This window comes from Bactrocera dorsalis, chromosome 1 (assembly GCF_023373825.1).
Source record: "Bactrocera dorsalis isolate Fly_Bdor chromosome 1, ASM2337382v1, whole genome shotgun sequence".
NCBI lineage: Eukaryota > Metazoa > Arthropoda > Insecta > Diptera > Tephritidae > Bactrocera > Bactrocera dorsalis.
The window spans coordinates 69,628,630-69,654,812 of NC_064303.1; the positions used below are offsets into that span (position 1 = coordinate 69,628,630).

General features: G+C 40.6%; 3 protein-coding genes across 4 annotated transcripts in view; 1 reads left to right on the forward strand and 2 right to left on the reverse strand.

Moving 5' to 3' along the window:
• LOC125775553 (uncharacterized) overlaps positions 1 to 26,183 on the reverse strand; it is a 55,387-nt gene that overhangs the window by 15,240 nt on the left and 13,964 nt on the right. The window lies entirely within an intron of this gene.
• LOC115066102 (uncharacterized) lies at positions 4 to 15,362 on the forward strand. 2 transcript variants are annotated; one of them, XM_049462581.1, is made up of 5 exons: positions 4 to 2,203; positions 2,283 to 2,504; positions 14,723 to 14,773; positions 14,832 to 14,904; positions 15,020 to 15,362. In XM_049462581.1, the coding sequence occupies exon 1, from the start codon at positions 360 to 362 to the stop codon at positions 2,034 to 2,036; it is 1,677 nt and encodes a 558-aa protein (XP_049318538.1). In that variant the 5' UTR covers positions 4 to 359; the 3' UTR covers positions 2,037 to 2,203; positions 2,283 to 2,504; positions 14,723 to 14,773; positions 14,832 to 14,904; positions 15,020 to 15,362. The 2 variants fall into 2 exon arrangements, 1 of the variants encoding a protein (XP_049318538.1); XR_003845730.2 differs by lacking the exons at positions 4 to 2,203; positions 2,283 to 2,504 and adding exons at positions 13,825 to 14,135; positions 14,209 to 14,646 and having other exon boundaries at positions 14,723 to 14,904.
• Positions 15,514 to 24,926, reverse strand: LOC105224176 (putative nuclease HARBI1). Its single transcript, XM_011202180.4, has 4 exons — positions 23,343 to 24,926; positions 23,092 to 23,283; positions 16,083 to 16,227; positions 15,514 to 16,025 (listed from the first exon to the last, which is right to left on the reverse strand). The coding sequence occupies exons 1-4, from the start codon at positions 23,444 to 23,446 to the stop codon at positions 16,011 to 16,013; spliced, it is 456 nt and encodes a 151-aa protein (XP_011200482.2). The 5' UTR covers positions 23,447 to 24,926; the 3' UTR covers positions 15,514 to 16,010.

Sequence of the window (26,183 nt, forward strand, 5' to 3'; positions counted from 1 at the left end):
TAGGCACCTTGTCGTGGTGCAGGGGCTTAAACCGCAGCGCAGCACAGCATCTTCCAACCACCAGGAAAGATGCCGCATAGCATCTCTCCTGAGGGCTGGCAGAGGCTGCATGTGCGCGGCGACCAAGAGCTACCACCTCCTAATCCAGGGTGTTATGCGACCCGTGCCCATTGGATGATTTGCAGCCAGGAGGTAAATTCGGCTGTATTCGCACGGAGCCTTCCCAACACCGGGCCGCCTTGGGAAGTAACGGTGGCCTTACTGCGTCAAGGGGCTCTGGCGCAGCGGACTTTCAGCTTCCCCTTTCCAATATTAGACCGGGAGGCTCACAACACGGGCCAAACGGTCGTAAGAAAAAGATGATCCGACAACAACAACAAAAACAACAACAACAACAAACAACAACAACAACAACATCAGCAACAACATCTACAACAACATCTACAACAACAGCCAGCAGCAGCAGCAGCACTAGTGCCGCTCGCAAGAGTGGCCCGGGAGCTAGACGGAAGCCTAGCTTTTTGGATGCATTGTCGCCAGATAAACGTGCACTCTTTGAGGAGCACGCACGTGACGACGATGATGTGCCCTCCTGCAGCGACACTCAGCGTAGTGTGTCAACCACCGTAAATCGCGCAAGCGCTGCCCCCGCAACCCCCTCGAGCAGGATCGACTGCGGACAGGAGGGTGGTTTCACGAAAGTGGAATCGAGGGGAGAACGAAAAAGGAGACGACAACGAGGGAACGTCCCATGTACCCCGGAGCCAGGACGGCCAGGAGGCCACGACGACCCACGCAGAGCTGGAATGAGTGGGGCCACTCTAAAGTGGTACCTGAGGTTCCTCGAGGACGGCATGACGCCGGAGTCAGCCGAAAAGCGGGCTTTGAATAGGAGCAGTGGGAACATCCCCTCTCCAAGCAATACACGACGTGTAGGTACCAATGGCGGTTCGTCTGCAACTAGACGCAGGAATCGGAGGCGCCGCCGAGCTCAAGCAGCCCAATCGGAGGGGCGAATCGAAGCAAGGCCAGCACCCCAGGAGGAACCCAGTCGGATGAAGAAACGGAAGAGCGTCCAGATAACACCTCAGGAGCCACCATTGCCCAAGAGAATACGGGAAGACAGACCACAGGGAGCCGGTGGAAAACGCCCCAACCCCAACCAGCAGCCGATGAAGACCACGAGCCGCAAATACTCGGAGGCTGTCAGCAATATACGGATGGCAGTGTTGCCCAACAACTACCCTGCGGAGGCACTAGGGTCTGAGCAGCTGACGGCTCTCCAAGACTGCCTAGTCAATGCCCTTACTATCGGCGTCGGCTATACCGGTGCCTTTAATGGCATCTTTTTCAAAGGCGGCATGTTGCTGGTCGACTGCCAGGATGAAAAGTCGGCCACCTGGCTGAAGAACATCACGCCGAGGCTAGAGGGCTGGGAGGGTCCGGCCCTGTGTGTCAGAAGAGGAGAGGAAATACCGCAACTACACAGTATGGTGGCGTTTTTCCCCAGGAGTGCTGACAAGAGCTATGACTTCGCGCTCAATCTGGTGAGAAACCAGAACGAAGGTTTGAGTACCTCAGCGTGGAAGGTCGTAGCAAGCAGTGTTGAAGGTTCCGGGTGGAACCTCAACATTACGATGGATGACGTATCATACACGTACATTAAGCAGAAGGGGTACAGGCTGAACTTCCGCTTCGGCAAGATTGTGGTGAGGCCATGGAGGCCCAAGGCTACGACCACGAGCCAAGAACCGCCAACGGGGACGACCGCAACACCAGCTCCACCCATAACCCGCCCAGTCGCGCTTGAAGCGACTGCCGCCGTGGTTTCGTGCGAGCAAGACGAGTCCCCCAACGACCAAATCTCGGCCGGGCAGGTTGCGACCACCGCCGCAGACGTGAACAGCGGAAACGGGAGCACCACAGCGCAGGAAAGTATGTTGCCGTCCACCCAAGAGCTTCTGGAAGGGCTGGAGATGCAGGTCGATGGAGAGACTGAAGACGAGGACCTGTCTCTCGTCGAACCCGTACTATAATCTCCAGTACCGGTATAGAGGTGGCCCAGGTGAACCTCCATCACGCATCGGCAGCCTCGGCGGTCATCGTGAAGAGGTTCATTTCGGATAACCTGGGCATCCTCCTAATCCAGGAGCCCTGGGTGGTCAGAGGAGAGGTAAGAGGCCTCAACACAAGAAAAAGCAAGGTAATCTGGGATCTCTCTAGCGAGAGACCCCGTTCCTGTTTAGTCGTTAGAGCCGATATAAACTTCTTCTGTATTTCAGAGTTTCTAACGCAAGATCTGGTGGCTGTGCAGATAAAGGACAAGGAAGGATCGGACTTCGTCCTTGCGTCAGGATATTTTCCGGGAGAAACAGCCACGGCACCCCCCCCATTGATTCTTAAACTGGTGGAGCACTGTAAGTCAAACAATCTGCCCCTAATCATAGGCTGCGATGCCAACGCGCATCACACAGAATGGGGCAGCACGGACTGCAACGTGAGGGGTGAGTCACTTTTAGAATTTATACTTAGCAACAATATTAATATAGAGAACGTAGGTTGTGAGCCAACCTTCGCAACAAGTGTTCGGAGTGAGGTCCTAGATGTTACCTTGAGCAACGACGGTGTGACTGGGCTGATCTCACAGTGGCGGGTTTCCAAAGAACCCTCACTGTCGGATCACAGGATCATCCGCTTTGTTCTGGGAGTGACTATCGGGGACCGACCTCCGATTCGTACCCCGAGAAATACAAATTGGGGTATCTTCAGAGAGAATCTAAGTAGGAACCTAAGTGGAGTGGAGCAGGCGGATGGTAGGTCCACCACAGTCGGGCTGGAGAGCAGACTAAGTGCCATAAACCAATCCATTGTGGACGCCTACCATTGTGCCTGTCCACTGAAAGCGACCACCAGCAAACAAATCTGCCCCTGGTGGTCCAGTAAACTATCATCTCTTAGACTTAGGGTGCGCAAGCTGTTTAATAAAGCCAAGCGCACGGGTAGCTGGGAAGAATACAAGCGGCAGCTAACAATCTACAACAAGGAGATTAGGCTTGCCAAGTCAAACAGTTTCAGGAAGTTCTGTGAGAGCGTCTCCTCGACCCCAGAGGCAGCAAGACTGCACAAGGCGTTGTCGAAGGGTAAGATGGACACAGTACTATCACTTAAAAGACAGGACGGGACCTATACGACAAGTGCAGAGGAGAGAGCGGAAACACTCCTACAGACGCACTTCCCGGAGACAGTTCAAGCTGACCTAACCCCTGCTTCGGTCATGCGCAGGCCGGATCGCTCAGACTGGTTGACTGCAAGGAACCTGTTCACTGCAGACTCAGTCAGGTGGGCACTGGCCTCTTTTTCGAGCTACAAGTCACCGGGAGTGGATGGCGTCTTCCCAGCCCTCTTGCAGCAAGGTATCGACATTCTCCTACCACACCTGCTGGGGCTGATGAGAGACAGCCTGGCGATGTCGTATATTCCCGAGCCCTGGAGAATTGCCAAAGTAATTTTCATTCCCAAGATAGGAAGAAGGGACTATTCGTTAGCAAAATCATTTCGGCCCATAAGCCTAACGTCCTTCTTTCTAAAGGGGATGGAAAAAGTTATAGATAACCACATAAGATCGGAAGCGCTAAAAGTCGCACCCCTGCATGCCAGACAACATGCGTACAGAGCGGGGAGATCAACGAATACTGCTCTGTACCAACTCACGTCTGACCTGCAGGATTCGCTGGCCAATGGCGAGGTAGCGATCTGCGCCTTTCTTGACATTGAGGGTGCCTTCGACAATGCGTCTCATACAAGCGTGATTAAGGCACTCGAGAGAAGGAGTGTACCCCTTCCGATACGCAGATGGATTGAAACCCTTCTGCGCACTAGGGTAGCAGAAACAATAGTGGGAGAAAGTAAGATTCGTCTTGGCACCACAAGGGGCTGCCCTCAGGGCGGAGTGCTATCCCCTCTGCTATGGAGCCTGATTGTAGACGAATTACTCGAGCTACTCACAAGCAATGGAATCCGCTGCCTAGGGTACGCGGACGACATCGTCATAATGGCGAGAGGCAAATTTGAGAACACTCTCTGTGACATTGTTCAAAGGGGCCTAAACTTGGCAAAGGGATGGTGCAACACGGTTGGGCTTAACATCAACCCAGCGAAGACCACCGTGATCCCATTCACTAAGCGGAGATCTCTTCCGGGCCTGAGATCCCTTACAATCGGAGGCACAGAGGTGGAAATGTCTAAGGAGGTCAAATTTCTCGGCCTCATCTTAGACTCACAGTTAAAATGGAGTAGGCATTTGGACTTAACTTTATCCAAGGCAACTAGAGCGCTAATGATTTGTAGACGCCTAGCCGGCAGATCATGGGGATGCAAGCCAAGCATCATCAGATGGCTGTATACCATGATAGTAAGGCCTATCGTCACCTATGGAGCGGTTGCTTGGGCCTCCAAAGCTGCGCAGTCTTCGGTGATAGGAAGACTGTCAAAGCTGCAAAGACTTGCATGTGTCTGTGCTTCAGGGGCAATGCGCACATGTCCCACCGTGGCACTGGAAGTCTTGCTAGAGCTAACACCGCTTCATCAGGTGATCAAGATATCAGCAAAGCACACCATGCTGCTGATGTCAGCAGAAGGCTGTGGAATAGGGAAGATCATGTCCTCTAAACAGATGGACGCCCTAGCGGAGAGCACACCGCTAGCCCTCCTCCCGCGAGATGGTACAACTAAGAAAATAAATCTCAAAAAGAATTTCACAGTAATTCTAGGCAGCAAGATGGAGTGGAATGATTCCACTCTGGAAAAGCTGCTGGAAGACAGTACCATTCAGTGGTACACTGATGGCTCAAAAACACCGGACGGTATTGGGGCAGGTATTGCGGGACCGCGTACTAAGCTGTCCATACCCATGGGCAGCTTCCCAAGTATCTTCCAGGCTGAAGTTTTTGCCATCAGTCAGTGCGCGGAAGTAAACCTCAGCCGCAACTATCGCAACCAGCGCATAGCTATTCTCAGTGATAGTCAAGCGGCACTAAAAGCGATCCTATCATACGAGACCAAATCGCTTTTAGTCGAGGAATGTGTAGAAAGGCTAAACCGCCTGTCCCTGTGCAATCGGGTACATCTAATCTGGGTACCAGGGCACAAAGGAGTAGAAGGCAATGAGAAGGCCGACGAGCTGGCACGCACGGCAGCAGCATCCAAGATGTTGGGACCAGAGCCATATATAGCGGTAGGACCCCACACTCTTAAGGAGCTGCTCCGCACGGAGGAAAGAGAGGATAGAGAGCGGCACTGGCGGCAGGCAGCAGGTATGCGCCACGCTAAGCTGCTCCTGGGAGGGTACAATCTCTCCAGGTTTAAAGAACTAATTAACCTACCTCGTGAGAAATTCCGTCTCCTCGTCGCAATATACACCGGCCACTGCAAGCTCAGGAAGCACCTGTCCAATATGGGCATGGTCTCCTGTGCCAACTGCCGGTTCTGCGACCTGGAACAGGAGACACCAGCACACCTTATCCAGGATTGCACAGCAATCTGTGGGAAAAGGCTTAAGGCCCTGGATTCAGTGTATATCAGCAGGGATCACATAACCTCGCTTGAGCCCGGCAAACTACTAGAACTGTTCAGGCTGCTGGGGCTCTGTGAGGTCATGTGATAGAGGAGAGGGCACAATAGACCCTAGGTCGCGGTGCATTACCTCAATTAATAATTCTAATTCTAATAATTCTATATATTAATTTGTACCCAATGTCGATTGGGTATTTTTTCCAGTATACTATATATTGAATATATTTATATGCGCCCGTATGTATATATATATATGCGTATATGTGTATATGTATGTTCGCAGTAAGAACGAACCACGAAAAGAGAATTAACCGACCGTAGGTAATTTTCGCAAATTCACTTGTTAGTAAGTATGTGATTTGTATAACTGCGCCACATATACTTAAGTGTGTATATACTAAAGGGCTGCATGAATACGCAAAAAACAAACTTTGAGTCACTGTCCAAAAATTTCAACTTGCACTCACTCACACAACGTAAAAATGAATTCTCATGTTTGGGTAAAATAAGGACCGAGTCTCATTAGTGAGAACAACAACGAGTTCGCTCAACTCATAGCACTCTCACAAGTAACGACCCACTCTTTGTAGAATTGGTCTACCAACGCATTTCATTCTGTTGGGGTGAATTAATTCTGTGCAAGAAGGATGTTGGATGAGTGAATGATGTTCGTGTGAATTAACAACTGTTAATTCGAGTTATTCTAGTTGCACGACTAGAAAGAAGTATGTATGTAAATACGCATAGATAATTGCATATGAATGTGGATAAAAAAATGTTTCCAATATTCAATTTTATTGCAATTTTTCATGAAGTTTATTTAGGGATTAATAGATTCAACAAAATATTATAAAAAATAAAAATATTTTAGAACTAAAACCTGTCCTTTGGAACAATTGAAAAAAAAACTCTTTTAAATCTATTCAACCTTGCCAAAAATTTCCCAAACCTTGCTTTTCCCAGCTTCAGTAACCACTGTATATTTCCCTTTCACTATATTATCCTTAATTTCATTAAGCTGCTGCCTTAGTACAGGCGTCGACTGGGTTGACGATGCAGATTCATCTAATGTTACCTATTTTTGTAAAACAGAGACACAGGTGTAAATTGTATTACAACATGGCAAATATTAGCAAACAATTGCACTGAATTTCGCGGTCAATTACTTACATCCATTATTTTTGATGAAAAATATGAAATATTAAAATAAAAATCTGCCAAAACTATTTTACCCCCTTTTATCTCCGTATACACAAAACAAATGACGAATTTAAATATTTAATAAACTGTCTCGGTTAAGCGTCTACGGCCAGTACAATGCAGGCAAACATGTTGTGGGGAAAACCCTTCCGTTTATCTTCTCTATTTGCTTGCTTAGCTGAACACTATGGGTGCACACTGTTCTGTTAAAAGAATTAGAGAAACAATGAATTCACATAACAATAAGTGACGATCACACACTATTCCACTACTAAGCGAACGCTAAAGCTTTGCATTCATTGCTGGTTGATGATATGAGTGTGAGTTGGGTTAGTTTATGAGATGAATGAGCTGAGTCTACCTGCTAGCGATAAACAACAACTCACAATGTCTTCTCTGTATCTGCATTCACATAATTCCAACTCAGCGTCGGCGCTCAACTCGAGTTATGAGATGAATTCATAAATTCTCTGTTGCATTCATAGCGTGAATTAATTCTTGCAACCCTTTATTGTTGAGTTTGTTCCTCTCTTGTCTCGTTTTGGGTTTCGTTTTCACTGCAATGTGATTTTTATTGGTTGTCTCCACTTTTTCCGTCTGCGCACCACAACCTTGTCACCTCACTTTTCCCTTTGGTTTTTTTTTGTGTATTACCATACATACATGTGAGTATGTACGTATTACGTCTGTATGTAACGTTTAGCACCGCACTTTTGTTCACCTTTTTCACACTTTTGTTACCACTGTTTCCTCTCAAATTTGCTTTTTTTTTCCACCACAGGCTTTCTTTTTGTTTTTTTTTTTCTTTTTCCCAATTATATACTTCTTTTATTTTTTTTTTCTTTTCTCCCCAACGGCTTTTTTAGTTGTCACCACCGAATTTTACCCGCATATTTTACAGTTTTCACCAAAAAAAATTTTTTTTTTTTTGTATCGGTAACTTTGTATTTTTTGTTTTTGTTTTTTAGCTTTTGTCACCAACGGCTTTTTTAGTTGTCACCACCGTTTCCAAAGAATATGTTACAGTTTTCACAATTTTTCCGTTTTTTTTTCCACTTAGTCACCGCAGGTTTCCCAATATTTCCGTATTTTATTTTAATTTGTTTTTCTCTATTTTTTTTTTCCGTAGTTTGTCTTATAGCGTGCACAATTATTCCTTTTTTTTCTTTAATTTGTTTTTTCACTCGTAGCCACTGTCGTTTTGTTTGAATAGAGTTTTTCACAAAAGGTATTTTTTTTTATGTTATTACCGCGTCGGCCCGTCACCGCGATTGACTGTTTTTATTATTATTATATTAATTATTTACTCATTTATTTTTTTTTTTTGAATTGCGTCACCACAAGTGCCGTCCCGTACGGCTCGAAGGACCATATATAAAATCTTGCGAACACTACCGGCACTCACCTTTTTTGATTCGTAGAATTGGATTTGACAAATTAATGGGTGTTGATCGGCGGTCGCGATATTGAAGTGTATATGCGCACGGATAAAGAACAAAAGAGGCTCGACGCCGTCCGCCAGTCCCTTTTGTTAATTGTGTGCTGGTGTCCTCGTGTGTGGTGTGTATGTTGATGATGAGGTGGGCATCATGCCGAGGTGTTGAGAATGCGGTGTGTGGTGTGGGATGAAAAAATGATGCGCATGATGCCAATGTGTTGAGTATGGAATGTGTAGTGTGGGGTGAAAATGTGTTGAGTATGTTGTGTATGTGTGGGGTGTAGTTAGATTATATTAAGAGGGGGCGCAGAAGCTCATTTAACCACCAACCAAAACTGTTCAAGCCCCTAGGTACCGAATATGTGAACCCGATACCAATAGTTGACTTTTGACCGAAAATATCGTTCAATGTGTGAGATATGAATTTGAAATTCACACAGAATCCTTTTCTGATAATAGCATTTCATTGCGTCACCGCCGTGCAAGAAATGCGATGGACGGGACAAGGACAGAGACGAGTAGGTCCTTATGACATTTACTACAGTGGCCATATAAAGGAGCGCAAGTTTGGTGTTGGATTCGTGGTGGGGGAGAGATTCCGTCGCCGAGTACTATCATTCACTCCGGAGAATGAACGTCTAGCCGCAATCCGCATCAAAGCGAGGTTCTTCAACATATCACTGATTTGCGCCCACGCCCCGACGAAAGAGAAGGACGATGTGACCAAAGATGCCTTTTATGAGTGCTTGTAGCGCACTTTAGAGAGATGCCCCCGCCACGATGTCAAAATCGTGCTTGGCGACTTCAACGCCAGGGTGGGCAATGAAGGTATCTTTGGCACTACGGTCGCTAAATTCAGCCTCCACTAGGAAACATCCCCAAATGGGTTGAGGCTGATCGACTTCGCCGGGGCCCGAAATATGGTTATCTGTAGTACTAGATTCCAGCATAAGAAGATACATTAAGCTACCTGGCTGTCTCCGGATCGAAAAACGACCAACCAGATCGATCATGTTGTGATAGACGGAAGACACGTCCAGTGTTTTAGATGTGCGAGCGCTCCGAGGTCTTAACATCGACTCGGACCACTATGTTGTTGCAGCCAAAATCCGCATCCGCCTCTGTGCATCAAAAAACGCACGCAAACAAACACAAGGAAGGTTCGACGTCGAGAAGCTGCAATCACAACAGACAGCCGAACGATTTTCTACTCGGCTTGCACTCCTGCTCTCTGAGAGCACTCGTCAACAACTCGGTATAAGGGAACTGTGCGACGGCATTTCAAACTCCTTACGTACAGCTGCAACCGAAACCATTGGTTTTCGGAAAGTGCAAAAGAGCAGCTGGTATGACGAGGAGTGCCGTATCGCAGCGGTGAGAAAACAGGCTGCCTACCTCTCAACGTTACGATCGACCACAACACGTGCGGTATGGGATAGATACCGAGAGTTGAAGAGGGAAGCGAGACGCATTTGTAGACAGAAAAAGGAAGAGACCAAAATGCGTGAGTACGAAGACCTTGATGAGCTGGCCGACAGGAGTAATGCTCGAAAATTCTACGAAAAAATGCGGCTTACAGAATGTTTCAAGACCGGAGCATACTCTTATAGAACCCCCAAAGTTATCTAGTCACCGATGCCCAGAGCATACTTAAATTATGGAAGGAGCACTTCTCCAGCCTGCTGAATGGCAGTGAACGTACAACGTCTGGAGGAGGGGAACCCGATTCCCCATTCGATGACGATGGAGCAGACGTTCCATTGCCCAACCGTGAAGAAGTTCGAATAGCAAGTACCCGCCTGAAGAACAGCAAAGCGGCGGGGGCCGATGGATTACCAGCCGAGCTATTCAAATACGGCGGCGAAGAACTGATAAGGAGCATGTATCAGCTTCTTTGCAAAATATGGTCGGACGAAAGCATGCCCAACGATTGGAATTTAAGAGTGCTATGCCCAATCCATAAAAAAGGAGACCCCACAATCTGCGCCAACTACCGTGGAATAAGCCTCCCCAACATCGCATATAAGGTCCTTTCGAGCGTATTGTGTGAAAGATTAAAGCCCACCGTCAACAAACTGATTGGACCTTATCAGTGTGGCTTTAGACCTGGTAAATCAACAACCGACCAGATATTCACCATGCGCCAAATCTTGGAAAAGACCCGTGAAAGGAGAATCGACACGCACCATCTATTCGTCGATTTCAAAGCTGTTTTCGACAGTACGAAAAGGAGCTGCCTTTATGCCGCGATGTCTGAATTTGGTATCCCCGCAAAACTAGTACGGCTGTGTAAACTGACGTTGAGTAACACGAAAAGCTCCGTCGCTCTCCGAGCCGTTCGATACCAAACGAGGTTTCAGACAAGGCGACTCCCTATCGTGCGACTTTTTCAATCTGCTGCTGGACAAAATTATTAGAGCTGCAGAACTGAATCGAGCAGATACAATCTTTCATAAGAGTGTACAGCTGCTGGCGTATGCCGATGATATTGATATCATCGGTCTCAACACCCGCGCCGTTAGTTCTGCTTTCTCCAGACTGAACAAGGAAGCAACGCAAATGGATCTGGTAGTGAACGAGGGCAAGACGAAATATCGCCTGTCATCAAACAAACAGTCGTCGCACTCGCGACTTGGCTCTCACGTCACTGTCGGCAGTCATAACTTTGAAGTTGTAGATAATTTCGTCTATTTAGGAACCAGCATTAACACCACCAACAATGTCAGCCTGGAAATCCAACGCAGCATTACTCTTGCCAACAGGTGCTACTTCGGACTGAGTAGGCAATTGAAAAGTAAAGTCCTCTCTCGACGAACAAAAACCAAACTCTATAAGTCGCTCATAATTCCCGTCCTGTTATATGGTGCAGAGGCTTGGGCGATGACAACGACCGATGAGGCGACGTTACGAGTTTTCGAGAGAAAGGTTCTGCGAAAGATTTATGGTCCTTTGCGCGTTGGCCACGGCGAATATCGCATTCGATGGAACGATGAGCTGTACGAGATATATGACGACATTGACATAGTTCAGCGAATTAAAAGACAGCGGCTACGCTGGCTAGGTCATGTTGTCCGGATGGATGAAAACACTCCAGCTCTGAAAGTATTCGACGCAGTACCCGCCGCGGGAAGCAGAGGAAGACCTCTACTCCGTTGGAAGGACCAAGTGGAGAATAACCTGGCTTCGCTTGGAATATCAAATTGGCGCCACGTAGCGAAGAAAAGAATCGACTGGCGCGCTGTTGTTGACTCGGCTATAATCGCGTAAGCGGTGTCTACGCCAGTAAAGAAGAAGATTTCATTGCGTCAAAAATGGGTTGAATCGGGTCAATACTTTCCTGAGCCCCTATATGCTTAATATAAAGATTTAAGAACTTCTAGGTCCCTTTATGTTGGATATATCCGCCAATATTTGAGTCAAGTCTCAGTGAAAATTGCAGAACATATCTTATTCATAACAGTGTATCTTTGCGCCTAAAATAGATACAATTGAGGAAAAACTTGACCCCTCCAACACAACCCCCCCACGTGTATAACTATTACCAAGATTTTCGGACATCCACTTGACCTTGCTCCATATGATTGCTAATTGTATGTAAGATACTTAATTGAAACCGAGGGAACATGTTTTTGAGTATGATATAGATAATAAAAAAATAAATAGATAACAGCTTGTCGGCATTACCTTCTCAAATATGTATGTATTATTCAAAATAAAATTTTCGGTTGCACCCGAACTTAGTCGTTCCTTACTTGTTTTATTTTAATATATTGCATTATTATATTTAATCGTACATTTTTATTCATTTTCATTCATAAAATCACTTTAAATAATTTTGTCCGGTTTTTGAGACCAAATGCTCTTATATGCAACGTTTACAAATTGTTCAACTTTATTACGAAAATTTACGTTCTTTAAAGAATGTATTTCGCGCGCTTCGCTCAACTTAGGGTCAACATAATCGGAGGGTACTATTTGCAACACCATCATCTATTTTGATTACTGGATAATATTCCAGAGAGTAGACCACGTCCAGCACTGAAGAATACTATATAACAACCTAAGCTGAGAGTGTACACAAAGGTCATGGGGAGTCGATTCGTCGCCGATCTTCGGCGAGATCTTGTAAAGTTCCAAGAAGATCCGACGTTTTCGAGCCAAACTTTGGTCAACAATAGGGTACATTTCGGGCTCAATGGGTATGTAAACAAGCAAAATTACCACATTTGGGACGAAGAGCAACCTGAAGACTTTCAAGAGTTACCATTTCAGAACGGTTTGCTTGTGGTTTACCGGAAAGGAAATCTGCAAAAAATAAATGCTATCGAATGTTCTTTCGAATGACAAAAAGCATTCCTTATTAGCTTTGAAGTGTTTGAGTATTTTCTTTTTTAAAGTAGGGAACCTCAAAATGGATCACCTTTTTAGGACACAAAAGGAAGAGTTGATGAGTTGGACAAAAAGCGTTCAATTTAGTCATGCCGTCGACATACACAACCTTGGCCTTTTGCTATTAAAGCATATTTTGAATCAATATTCTCGTAATTAACCCGAAATTTCAAAAGCCGATTTCATAAAAACTCTTGCTAGGAATTATATTGTGCTACATTTACAAAGGAGAGGACTGAACAAAAGAATAACTCGTTCTTTACGTTATATTATACGTTATATTTATTATACATATCCAGAGCCGTTTGCAGAAAAAGTTTGGACGTCAAGTAAATTATGTTACATTTGTCCAAATAAAGTAAAAAGAAAAACAACACACTCTCGTTTAATTTGTAGTAAACCAATGAGTAAGGAATGTAGCAAGCGCTTGTGTGCATTGCGCAATATGTCGAGTACTTTTGAAATTCAACTTTAAAACAGATCGGTTTTTCTACAATATAAAATAAAGGTTAAGTGCCTAATTTTTGAAAAAACTCTTTCTACTGTTGCACTACTAGTTGGAATCACAGATAGGCTATTGGCTACTTTAAAAAGCAATGGAAATGAAATTCAAATTGATGTAGGTGTCACCACTGAAAGACTCTGAATTTGTCATAATATAAGAAATTAGTCATTTCGTATTTAAAAATTTGGGTATTGATATTGTCTTCCTTATTTAAAACTCGAGATTGATAAAAAAAAAAAATGCTAGAAAAAATGCGATTTGCGTATGGTTGGAGGGTTAGCAGATGTGTTTGGCTGCCCGTGACCATCCGCATCGCAGATGTAACTTGACATTATAGATTTATATCCACTTTTTATGGGAAGTTTATCATTATGATTAAAGGATATTAACTTGTTCGTTGAAGGGAATAAAAATACAGCAAATTTGTGATAAAGTAAGATTTTCCAAAACAACGGTGTCCAATAACTATTTTAGCTTTTCTTTGAAAATATTTATAAAAGTAAAGCTAATTTTGCTTCTTAATGAAGCTTCTTTCAGCCCATGTACTATAAAAGGAAGTACCAAATGTTTATAATTTTCTCCTTGTAGCTTTTTCAACTTACCGTGCGATTCTGTAATGTGAGACAGCTTCAAATCTCTAAATTTGAGATTTTAAGTTAGTGACAATTTTTGGGACTTTAGACGATTTTGATATTCTGTAAGTGACAGTCACTAAAAATTTGCGAGTCTCTCAACTGAAAACGAACAGGTCTGACCATCTGTCCCATTTCATTTAGAGATGAATGAAAAAAGACTGTCGATAACAAATACATATTAAATTCTCTCTAACGCAGTAAAAAATATTAATTACCAATTAAAATAAAAATAAAATGATGTATTTGAAATACTATAGAGCTAAAATTTATTTGAAATTGATTTTATTTTTACTTTTACCTGATTGAGTTTTGTATACAACATAAACACCAACAACCGATTATTATCTGTGATGATCTCTATAAGTGAATTGTCAATACATTCAAAATGAAAGCAAGGGTAAGTAAACGTTAAATTAAAGATTTGCTGTTATATTCTTTTACTTGTATATAATTAACTGTTACATTTCCAGACTCCTTGTGCACAAAAAAGAGCAAATTGAATGCTACTTAGCAGCTCCACAAAAACGACCCCACGTGACCCAAAACACTTACATATATACTATACATATTGTTACAAAAGTAGTATTAAGTTTGGTATTTGTATTGCTGCATGAATCCCTTATTATAAGCATTTGGCGCCGCGGCTGTCTGCTTGTCTAAGCAATAGCCGCATTTAGCGCCGTATAACATTATGTTCTTTTAATTGCCAGACGCAATATTCTAGAAGGACACGTCGGCATCAGCGAGGAGTGCGTGGCTATATAAGCCGTGGCAGCGCCAACGTAATCAACCAGTGCTAAGAGTAAACTGCTATAGTGTAGACGAGTTGTAAAATAAAAAGATTTTGCTGAAGTGAATTAAACGGCTTTTGGTTTTATTTGTCAATTCAGAGATACGAACCTAGTAAAGTAAACTAGCAAGGAGTAAATCCGCAACAATATATATTAATATCAATTGTAATAAATATCTTGTTTTATTTTACAGTGTTTAAACCACTGGAAAAACTAGATTCGCTCAAGGGCAAGAAAGACGAAAGTAAGTAGGATATTGACAGGTGCAGAACCATTGCAAAAATTTCAATCTTCCGAGTTAGAAGAGCCGGTGATGAAAACACTAGGGAGGATCGTGGTTGATGGACTGGCTGATGTCCAACTATTGGAGTAGAGGTATGATTAAATAAAATCTTTGCGTATAATATGTTTATAAACATATTTTTTATTAGTAAATAAAATGGAATGATACTTTCTTTTTATGTTTAGAACGACATTATAATCAATATAGAGTCCGTCAGTAAGCGAGATGCCATCAACTTCACGTTCTCGAAGGCAGACTCTACAGGATATGTTTGCTGATATGATGGCTACGATGAAGAGGAGGAGCGAAGAAAAGACAAAATTTAGAGAGACATCGCAACAATGCTTCCAAAATGTTGCGGAGTCTTTGAATAATATGGCAAGTGCTATTTTAAAGCTATCGGAAGCTGTTTTAAAAAAAAAAATCAAATATGTTTAAGTTAAGAAGATATTTTTTAGTTGTTCCTATTAATGTTTATAATGTACATACACACAGAAGAATATGTTTAAGTTAAATTATTTTTATGTTCCTATTAATTATTATTATATACATACACACAAAAGAATATGGTTAAGTTAAATTATTTTTAAGTTCCTATTAATGTTTATTATGTACATACATATAAAAGAATACTGAATAAATGAATTTATTAATTTTTTATGAAAATATACATGAAAGATTTATTTGTAAAGATATTTATTTACAAAGATTGTGTGAGAGAATTTAAGCAGTTACGTCGTACATTTATTACTGCAGTGTAATACTGATTTGTTAGGGCTGGAGAATTATCATGGAAGGAAGAGCCCTCAAAGTTTTCAATGTCGATTTCATTGAAGTCATAAATACCATGTTTTTGCAAAGTGTTGTGGAAATTGAGCAAGTATAAAGTAAGAACACGGCGTTTGAGGATGTATACCTGAGTACTCGCTCTTTAGATAAGCAACGGAAACGAGGCTCATTTAATTATGTTCCTGGTCTTTATATGGACTCTGTTATAAAGAACTTCATTTGGTGCAGATGGGTTTGATATAAGAGTCAAAAGCCATTCCTCTAGTGGATATCCTGAGTCGCCTAGAAGCCACTTAAATGAACCATAAACATGTTCCCTTAATAATTTTATTCTGGCCGGCGATGTTCTCCAAATTCCGGAGTCATGGCATGAGGGAAGAAAACGAGCATTTAAATGGCGAAAAATAAGTTAGTCGTCACAAATCTAAAATTCATATATACATACATATATTAATTATATTAAATTAATATTTTAACGTACCGCTTCTACGTTAATACTGTAATAACCCTTTCGGTTCATGTATTCATGTGGAATAACGTTAGACGACGAAGACGGTCCAATTATAGAAACATGGGTGCAGTCAATGGCACCAACCACTCCTTTTATTCCAAACTTATTTTGGAAACTAGAAATATTTTTTTGTTTTAATATACAATATATATAAATAAAATGAATTATAATTTGTTATTGAGGCCCTATATTCCACCCAGGAACTACGGAAAAAAAAAATATATATATACAATTTAACTCATATATATATACTAGGAGCGACCCGCCCCGGCTTCGCACGGATGCAATGGTGATGCTAAAGACATTACAGAAAAACTGTGAACATTGCAGTGGATGTTGTTACATACACATAGCGGCTTCGCACGGGCACTCAACATGACATTTACACAAATATTCACAATTTTTTGCGTCGAATTTAAAAAAAAAATATGAAATTTAATTCTTATATATTATTTAAGATTTTTTTGTACTTTTTTCATTGTTTTATATTTTTTTTGTTTTTGTTTTTGTATTTTTTATTAGTGTTTTTTATATTTTTTTACGTTTTAATTTTTTTGTTTAATACATTTCTTTTGTTTGTTTTTTCTCAATATCAGTTTTTTTTGTTTATATTTTTAATTATTGCAAAGAGGTCATAATCCCAAAAGAAAAACCTTTTATTGTGTTAGAGCTTCCCTATGAACTATATTTGATGTTGTTTAATTCTGTGGCAACAAAATAAATTGATTTTCAGGGGCTCCGACCCGCGATAGTCCAACATACATTTAACCGTGAGTAAAACATTTCTTTCGCAGGTCGATCCCTACTAATTCGAAGGTTTGACCTTGGGACTTGTTAATCGTTAATGCGAAAGATGTTTTTACCGGAAATTGAAGCCGTTTAAATGGGATTGGCAGATCAGTCGGGATCATCGGTATCCTCGGTATATGAGCCAGTTGACCAGCTGCTGGGCCAGTAATAATAGTTGCTACAATTAAATTGTCCTTTAACTCTTTAATAAGCAGCCTCGTCCCATTACACATGTTCGGGGGGCTTAAATTTCTTAAAAGCATTATTGGGATTCCGATTTTTAGCGACAACTCATGTGGTGGCAGTCCAGAAGGGTTCAACGAATTTAAAAATTCCTGTGGATAATGGACTGCGTCTTCGATATTAGTCACATTGTCGATTGATTTGTATGTTTTAATTTGGCCGGGGACTTTTTGAACTATTAGATTGTTTATTTCATTAACAGTATCATTCTTAGGAGACACTATAGCCCTAGAACATAGCCAATGAAAGTATATAGCATCTATTAAGTTTTCCAAATTATGGAGTATTTGACCTAGGGACTCATCCAGAGAATGTCACAATGATCGCTTAAATTTGGAGTGGGAAAAATTCCTTCTCCAAGTTTTAGCAGTTGTTGTGGGAAATCGCTATCAGTGATTCCATGAACATGAGCTCTCATATTCGTTCGTAATTTCAATGTTTCAATTGAAGCCCATAAGGGTGACGATTTCAATCATGCCTCGATGATATCTGCTCGCGTACCTCTGTTAATAACGGGGAGAGTTTGTCGAAAATCTCCCGCAAAAACAAAAGTAATCCCGCCCATGACTGCAGAGGAGTTCCTTAGATCCTCTAAGGTTCTGTTCACGGCCTCTATATGTGCTCTATGGCTCATCGTGCATTCGTCCCACATAATCAATGAGGCGTCTTGTACTAATTTACCAACAGACCCATTTTTGCGGATAGAACATGTAGATTGTTGCTCAAGATTTACGGATAGCGGAAGTTTAAAAGTAGAATGAGCAGTTTTTCCATCCGTCAAGAGAGTTGCAGCAATTGCTGAGGAAGCAACTGCTATTACTATCTTCCCCGATTCTCTTATCTTAGCAAGTATCAAATTAGCAAGAAACGTCTTTCCTGTTCCACCGGGTGCATCCAAAAAGAAAACTTTTCTTTTGTCATTAATGACGCTATCGACTATAGTTTCAAAAGCATCTCTTTGATCTGGGACTAATTTTGGTAGGTTTTCATTAACAAAAGCGGTCAAATTATGTGTATCATAGCGATTAGTCATTGTCCGGCTCCATTATTTTCTGTACGAACTGAACATGGTAATCCAAAGTCCCTTAGGCTTTTGTCATATAATTGCATCAGTTTATTTTCTATTTGTATCAGACCTTGGTTGTAAATTTCCGCATTGTATGGTAAGGTGAAGTTTAGATATTGCTGTCTAATTCTGTGTCTAATATCTTCACATAAATTGTCTTTGAAAATGTCCCATAATTTTAATGGTTCCGATGGCTGACAAAATAAAAGTATGACTACAAACAATTCTCTCAGTTGTTGTGAACATTGAGAAAGCAAAGCTTCTCTCATAGTATTTTCTCAATGGTCATCGTTTTCTAGCAAACCTCTAGCACGGCAAGCAGCTTGATATGTTTCTTTGAGAACTCCGTCAACGGTTTTCAAGTACTGGAATGAGGTTGGACCCCGTACGTGATGTAGCAACATCCTAAGAGAGAAACACTCGGATTGAGAAGGATGGACACAGTAGACTCTGCCTAAAGCTGCATCTTTTTTTATTCCTGGATGGCCAACTACGTTCTCACTATTCTTCCTTCTTGTGAACTTATTATTGGCCCATGTATAGTATTGCGAGACTTCGTGGTATAGAAGTGTTTTTGCGAATTCATCTTCATTACATAGCTCAAAAAAAGCCAGCAAAGTTGTTTTACGTGGATTTTGGGTCACTTGTTCTGCCGTTTCTGCGGTAAAATACACCCTTTGGCCATTTTCTAAGTGAACAGCTAAATGCAAGACTGTACGATGTCGCTCGTGGATCGGAAATTCCAATATTCGCCAGGCAGCTTCGGAAGTACTTATGTAGCGGCTATTCACGTAGTTTTCCACTTCATCATTTGGGTTTCTGACGCCAAATGTGGCTTGATCCGATCCTTTATTTATGTATTTACAAATGTATTTGATGGCTTGAACTGAGTGACAGTACTCAACATTTATGTGAGCATTGAACGTCCTGAACAAAAGTGGAGAATAAGGGACAATCCAGCTATTATCTATAGTGAAATTACTGCCTCTGATATTGAGCGAAGCGCTCTGACCTCCATTTGCGGCATCACGACGACGATATACTGGATATCCGTCATCTCCGGTTTGAGTTTCGTTGACCAAACGTCGCGGGTATTTTTTTGTACAAATTCCGTTTTTCATACATGGTGCTGTTAAGTTATGTTCTCCGCATGGTCCGTGCACCATATTTTTAGTTACGATATCGTACAATATTGCATCGTTTTGTTGGTTGGGAAGTTCCGCAACTATGACCCTATCAATTTCGCCTGGTTGGATTTTTGTCTCTACCAAAACAGCATATGACAGTGTGGTAAACCTCGCTTCTGCCACTCCACACTCAACATGTAACATTTCACTTTGCCGAATATTTCATCTTTGTTGAATAATTTTATGAATTTCTTCATTTTTAAGTGAAACACTCTTGAAATGATGTTATGACGATCGAAAGATCGCTGACCAGGTAGTAGTTCCGCTTTAATTTCAGGCCATTCAGGATTGCACGTAAACGTGACAAATAAGTCTGGTCTCCCGTAGTTTCGGACATACGTCATCGCGTCTTGTGTTTTTTCATGCAGGTAACGTGGAGAACCTGTAAATGAAGATGGTAAGATTACGCGCTGACCGATATTTGATGGGTCAACATTTCCGTCTTGATTTAAAGCGTCTCTGAGATGAATGTATTCTTCAGCCCTTAGTCTCTGTTGTTTACGACATATGTAATTCAATCGTTCCGATATCATTTTTGCCATCATATCGACAATATATTGGTTAAATAAGTCCCTGTAATAATGTAATGGATTAAAACTGTTTGCTCTAACCATCAACCTGAATGCATAAAATTGCATGCACGTCACAGTTTTGTTACGCGCTGTACCTTCCTGTGGAATGGTTAAATAATAACCGTCTTCTCCTTTAACGAACATTAAGGGATACTGTAGTGGATCATATGATCGATGTAACTCGGATACCCTTTTAAGTTGGCCGTCTCTTCCGTGCAGCACTATGTCTCCGGGGCCTTTTTCTTCGTCAACCAAGAGAACAGCTACCTCGTTTACAGCTGGAGAATTGTATCTACCCGGGTGAGCAGTCTGCGGTGGGCGGTCGGAAAGAATAATTAGCTTTAAATTATCCGAAGAGTTGCGTTCAATATTTTGTTTAAAGCTTCGTATATATACATTGTGGCTTTTCAGTGCTGTCTGTAGTCCATTAATTTAATCTATTTTTAGCGTTGGAGCTATGTTTGCCCTCAACGAAAGATGATCTGCGTCTGAAATAAAATATATTCTAAGCATTGTGGATTTTGGCCTGATGGTGGTAAAAGGCTACCAATAAGATGATATACCTGGCCCTCTATTTTGAAAGTTGGCATAAAATTACCTTCTCTTATTTCTTTGGCGCCAAACGAAGTCATTTGAAAAAGGCTATTGTACTTACGGATGTTGGTTAGGAAATGTCTAGATAGCGAATGATTATTTGTCAAAAGATTTTTTATTGGCTGTGGTGGTTCTTGAATATTGGGGATAATAACTTTTCCAGAAGCACAACACATACCATTAGTTTCATCGACCCATTTTTTGGCAGAACACTTAGGGCAAATCTTATTCATGTCGCCGATTTGGACGGAAGACTGTTGAGCATAATCAATCTGTGGATCGTATTTAAAAGCCGATCTGTTACTGTGAGCTACAACTCGATTGCGAACTCTAGCTCTTGAAGTCTGTTGTCGTTCTCTCTGGTCTTGAAGGCGTTGGGAACGCTCAGAGCTTGATTCCCTAGTGCGGGATTGTATACTTCTGAAATTTTGCTCTTAAAGCCGCTGCAAACGCTCAGTACTTGACTCTCGCGCGTGCACATGAGAAGTTCTTAAATTTTGTTCAGCTAGGCGCTGCGAACGCTCAAGACTGGACTCCCGCGCGTGTCTTTGAGAGGTTCTCATGTTTTGTTCAGCGAGCCGTTGCGAACGCTCGGTACTCGACTCTCTGGCACGCGATTGCGCCACATATTCTCTCTGACTTAAAAGACGATTTTCAGTTTCAGATGAAGATTCTTTATTTCGACATATTTTTGTGGCCCTGGCATAGGAATTATTTCTAGAAAGTTGAGATCTTGATCTTTTGAGCATTTTTTTTTAAATGATAAAAGAAAAAAAGCCTTTAAACTAATCTTTGAGGTTTTTACAACTACCTACTATAACAACATACAAAACTACAACCTATTTATTAAAATTAAATCATAAAACTTATTCAATTCATTTCTTAGGATAACTAAATGTACAATGTCTGTGCTATATATATGGGTCTAGATCTGAAAAGAACTTTTTGAATGGGTTTAGTTACCTACTAAACGAAGTATTATCAAGCGACAAAATATTATCAAGCGACAATTTTTTTTAATTCCGCACACGACCATTCAGTAGGGAGCCGACCGCGCGAGTGATCTTAACCAAAGAATGTATAATAACACTGCATATACATATAATACATATGTACATTATTGCAACATTGAGATCAACATTTTCATTGAAATCAATATTCTCATTTCTCTCTCCTATTCTTATTTTGGCGCAATTTCACACCAATTTATTGCTTTTTAACCATTTCCAATTATTACAACAGTTTTAGCCGTTAAAAATTAACCAATCCAAAGCATACTCTCTTTCATTGGATTTTGGCATATGCATAACGTCAACATTCTCATTGAAATCAGTATTCTCATTTCTCCTATTCTTATTTTGGCGCAACTTCACCCAACCCAGGGCATTGAATTTTTGCATACATATTGACATTGACATTTTTCGTGCTCTTTGTTAATGTGGTGTGGTTTGTCGTGTTCCTTCATAAAGTGGTGGAAAATTTGGGTAGAGGAGTATATATCGCTTTTATTGTACGTATACCACAATAAATTCTCTACTTCCAAAGTTGGCTTTGGTGCTGTGTGCTTAGCTGATCAACATTTTGCAACTCCAAATATTTTGTTCGGGTTCAAAGCCTACATGAACTTCTAAAATATGTATTTATTTTTTGTCTTTTTTGTTTTTTTATTTCATTTTGTTTTATTTCCATTTTAATTACTATTTATTTGATTCTCATTTTCTGTTCTCATGTTCCTTTATATCGTGGTGCACGCAATTGGCAAGTTCCCTTATAGAGTGGTAAACATTGGCTTGCTTCCCCTTTTGAATGGTGTGTTCCTTCATACTGTTCGAAATTTTTTCGATTACTCTTCGAAATTTTTTCGATGTTCCCTAATGTCAAATAACATTTTAGCACAGCTAACATTTGCTCCTTCTGATTATTATACATTCTTTGTCTTAACCCTGACGCCTACAACTCTACAACGCATAGTTCGCCGCCGAGCGACTTTTAAAAATTTTTAACTCGTGATATCTTTTGAATGGAATGTCAGAATCTAATAATTCAAAAAGTTATATAAAGGTTTTGAAGCGATCTTAAATAATAAATCATTTATTTCGATAAGGATCAATACTAAGGTGTAAATAAAGAGCCTTTTCAAGTAGTGGTATTTTAATTAATTTTTTTATATAAAATCGCTTATTGTGACAAAACTATAATAGTTAGAGGTATGATGTCGCGACGTTTTTTGTAGATAATGATAAGTTCTACAAAATTGTAGTATATCACTTTGTTATATCTTCAATCGTATTCGCAGCATTCGCGATTAAAGAAAGTTTTTTGGTATTTTTTTTACATTATCGGAGTTTTGGTAAGGAACCCTATTTTTTTTTTTAACTAAATATAGCCTATGTCACTCAGGGATAGTATAGCTTTCCAACGGTGAAAGAATTTTTCAAATCGGTTCAGTAGTTTCGGAGCCTATTCGAAACAAACAAACAAAAAAACAAAGATTTCCTCTTTATAATATTAGTATAGATATACTTTACCCCATTTTAATTGTGTTGTAGTGTTCTTTTGCATTTGGGAAGCTTATTTCCACATTGTTGTGTTCCAACACAAGTTTGCATATATGCCTTATACTTCGGGATATGCTAGGTAGACTTATGGCAGATAAATGGCTATTTCCAATGCAGTATTGGTATGAGCCATTTGAATAAAAAATATAACACTGAAACGAACTAGAAATAGTACACCAATGTTTAGTAAAAAATTTTAATTTAAAAGCATGAACACTCACCCGAATCTCAAAAGGAATAGCAGACTTTCGGAAACGTGAGGTTTCACATCCTGCATAATCCGGTTTTTTGGACTGAGCTCAGCAAGTAAAACACAGTGTTCCATCTGGCAGTTGAAAAGTTTTTAGTGATGTTTCAAAGCTTCATTTTTCTTCTGATTTTTTAATACACTTTACGATCTGCCTCACGCATTTAATTTAACTCAAGATTTCACTGATCGTTCTAACACATTATTCAATAAATTGTGAAAAAAAGCATTTTCAACAGGGAGGTCTTGAAAATTTTCTATGTTCAAAGAGAATATTTTTTTTATTTAAGTAGAGAGACATGGTCTTTAAATATATATTGCTCTTATGTATGTCTCACTAAAAAAGAAGTGTTACTCTGATTGAATTTGTAAACAATCCAACATGTTCTGCACGAAATAATATGATTTATTTCGACATCTTCACTAGTCTTAACTCTCCCAAAATACTACTTTACTTAAAGCTTTATTTCATAAAAGTTTAAATCTGGCCTATTTTCACAATCATTTTGGAGGTGTTTTATGTTTTGTATCAAATTCAGCTTCAAAGCGACTGTTTCTTTATCGCGTTTTCATGTGTTGTTACAGTTATATAGCTCATCACACGAAATCTATATTTCATTATTTATGATTACATTTAAATCGATCAGCTTGTAATGCAATGAATTAACTATGTCATTGCTAAGTAAGTAAAGTTCTCTCATTCTATTGTCTTCTCTCTGAACCACCCCATGATTCTGCTGAAGTTTATCAGTACATGTAGTTTTATTTTTGTAATCTCTGAAACGTCGTTCGGAAACCCCCGACCGATAGTTGACGTTCTTTTTCTGTACAGACCAATGCAGTGTAAAGACACCACCACCTACTAAATGATCTTGGTTAAATAGATCCGTATAGATGACTACCGCTCCCCTTTCTCAGCCTTCTTTGGAAGGGAAGGCAATATTGGGGATCGAACTTAGTTTCAATTCGAAAGTCTGTGGTAGTGGGTATAAACGTGAACTTAATAAGTATGAATATCCCTTATTGCGACTAATTGGGAGGATTCTCCCAGTCGAAGAGCTGATTTCGCTGCCAGTTGCTTACAGAACAAGTCTGTTGGCAACAAGTATAAAAATATGTACTGTGTTTCCTAATAAAAAATAAATATTTTTGTTCTTACGCCCAACGGTTTACGTCACTTAATATTGTAAGTAAAGGGTGATTTTTTAAGAGCTTGATAACTTTAAAAAAAAAAAAAACGCATAAAATTTGCAAAATCTCATCGGTTCTTTATTTGAAACGTTAGATTGGTTCATGACATTTACTTTTTGAAGATAATTTCATTTAAATGTTGACCGCGGCTGCGTCTTAGGTGGTCCATTCGGAAAGTCCAATTTTGGGCAACTTTTTCGAGCATTTCGGCCGGAATAGCCCGAATTTCTTCGGAAATGTTGTCTTCCAAAGCTGGAATAGTTGCTGGCTTATTTCTGTAGACTTTAGACTTGACGTAGCCCCACAAAAAATAGTCTAAAGGCGTTAAATCGCATGATCTTGGTGGCCAACTTACGGGTCCATTTCTTGAGATGAATTGTTGTCCGAAGTTTTCCCTCAAAATGGCCATAGAATCGCGAGCTGTGTGGCATGTAGCGCCATCTTGTTGAAACCACATGTCAACCAAGTTCAGTTCTTCCATTTTTGGCAACAAAAAGTTTGTTAGCATCGAACGATAGCGATCGCCATTCACCGTAACGTTGCGTCCAACAGCATCTTTGAAAAAATACGGTCCAATGATTCCACCAGCGTACAAACCACACCAAACAGTGCATTTTTCGGGATGCATGGGCAGTTCTTGAACGGCTTCTGGTTGCTCTTCACCCCAAATGCGGCAATTTTGCTTATTTACGTAGCCATTCAACCAGAAATGAGCCTCATCGCTGAACAAAATTTGTCGATAAAACACATTTCGAACCGAACACTGATTTTGGTAATAAAATTCAATGATTTGCAAGCGTTGCTCGTTAGTAAGTCTATTCATGATGAAATGTCAAAGCATACTGAGCATCTTTCTCTTTGACACCATGTCTGAAATCCCACGTGATCTGTCAAATACTAATGCATGAAAATCCTAACCTCAAAAAAATCACCCGTTATAAGGTTAGCCACTGTATTTGAGAATTTATCTCTAACCGAAACTGCCACATTGTAATTTTTAAAACTGTTAAGACCCAGCGAAGCGAAGATAACACGCATCCTTGAGGTGTACCTCTTTGGACAGATCAGCTCATCGTTGAAGCTCCCAGCGTTGAAGTTATTGACAGCTAGTCTTTCTGGATTTGATTTGTTTCTTACATTGTGACAAAAGAAACACATGGAGATTGTAATTCAATCCACTGCACTATGGGCCAGCGGACCGCTTTTTTTGGCAAAAACCCATTTTTTTTTGCATCGTTCAAAAAAGGAAATTAATACATATAATTAATACCACTATACTTATCTTAAAAAAAAAATTATATGGACAGATGGCAATCCTATTCATTTACCGTACGTTCAAAGATGACATTTCAATCATATGGTTTTTCGTGATTCGTATGAAGAATAATAACTCAAAACGCAAGTGTTTCTAATAGTGAAGGGTGAAATTTTTTTTTTCTTTCTAAAAAAGGAAAATAGTTATCAAGGTATTTTATATAAAATGGAATAGCTAGCATTTGTTTAATCATTGTTGTGAGCGAGTTTTAATTACGTGTAAGTATGTGGTTTTGTTGTGTAAATTTATCAATCGTGTTTGTGTTCTGTGAATGTGAGCGTTACTTCATTTTGGTCCCTTTTGTATAAA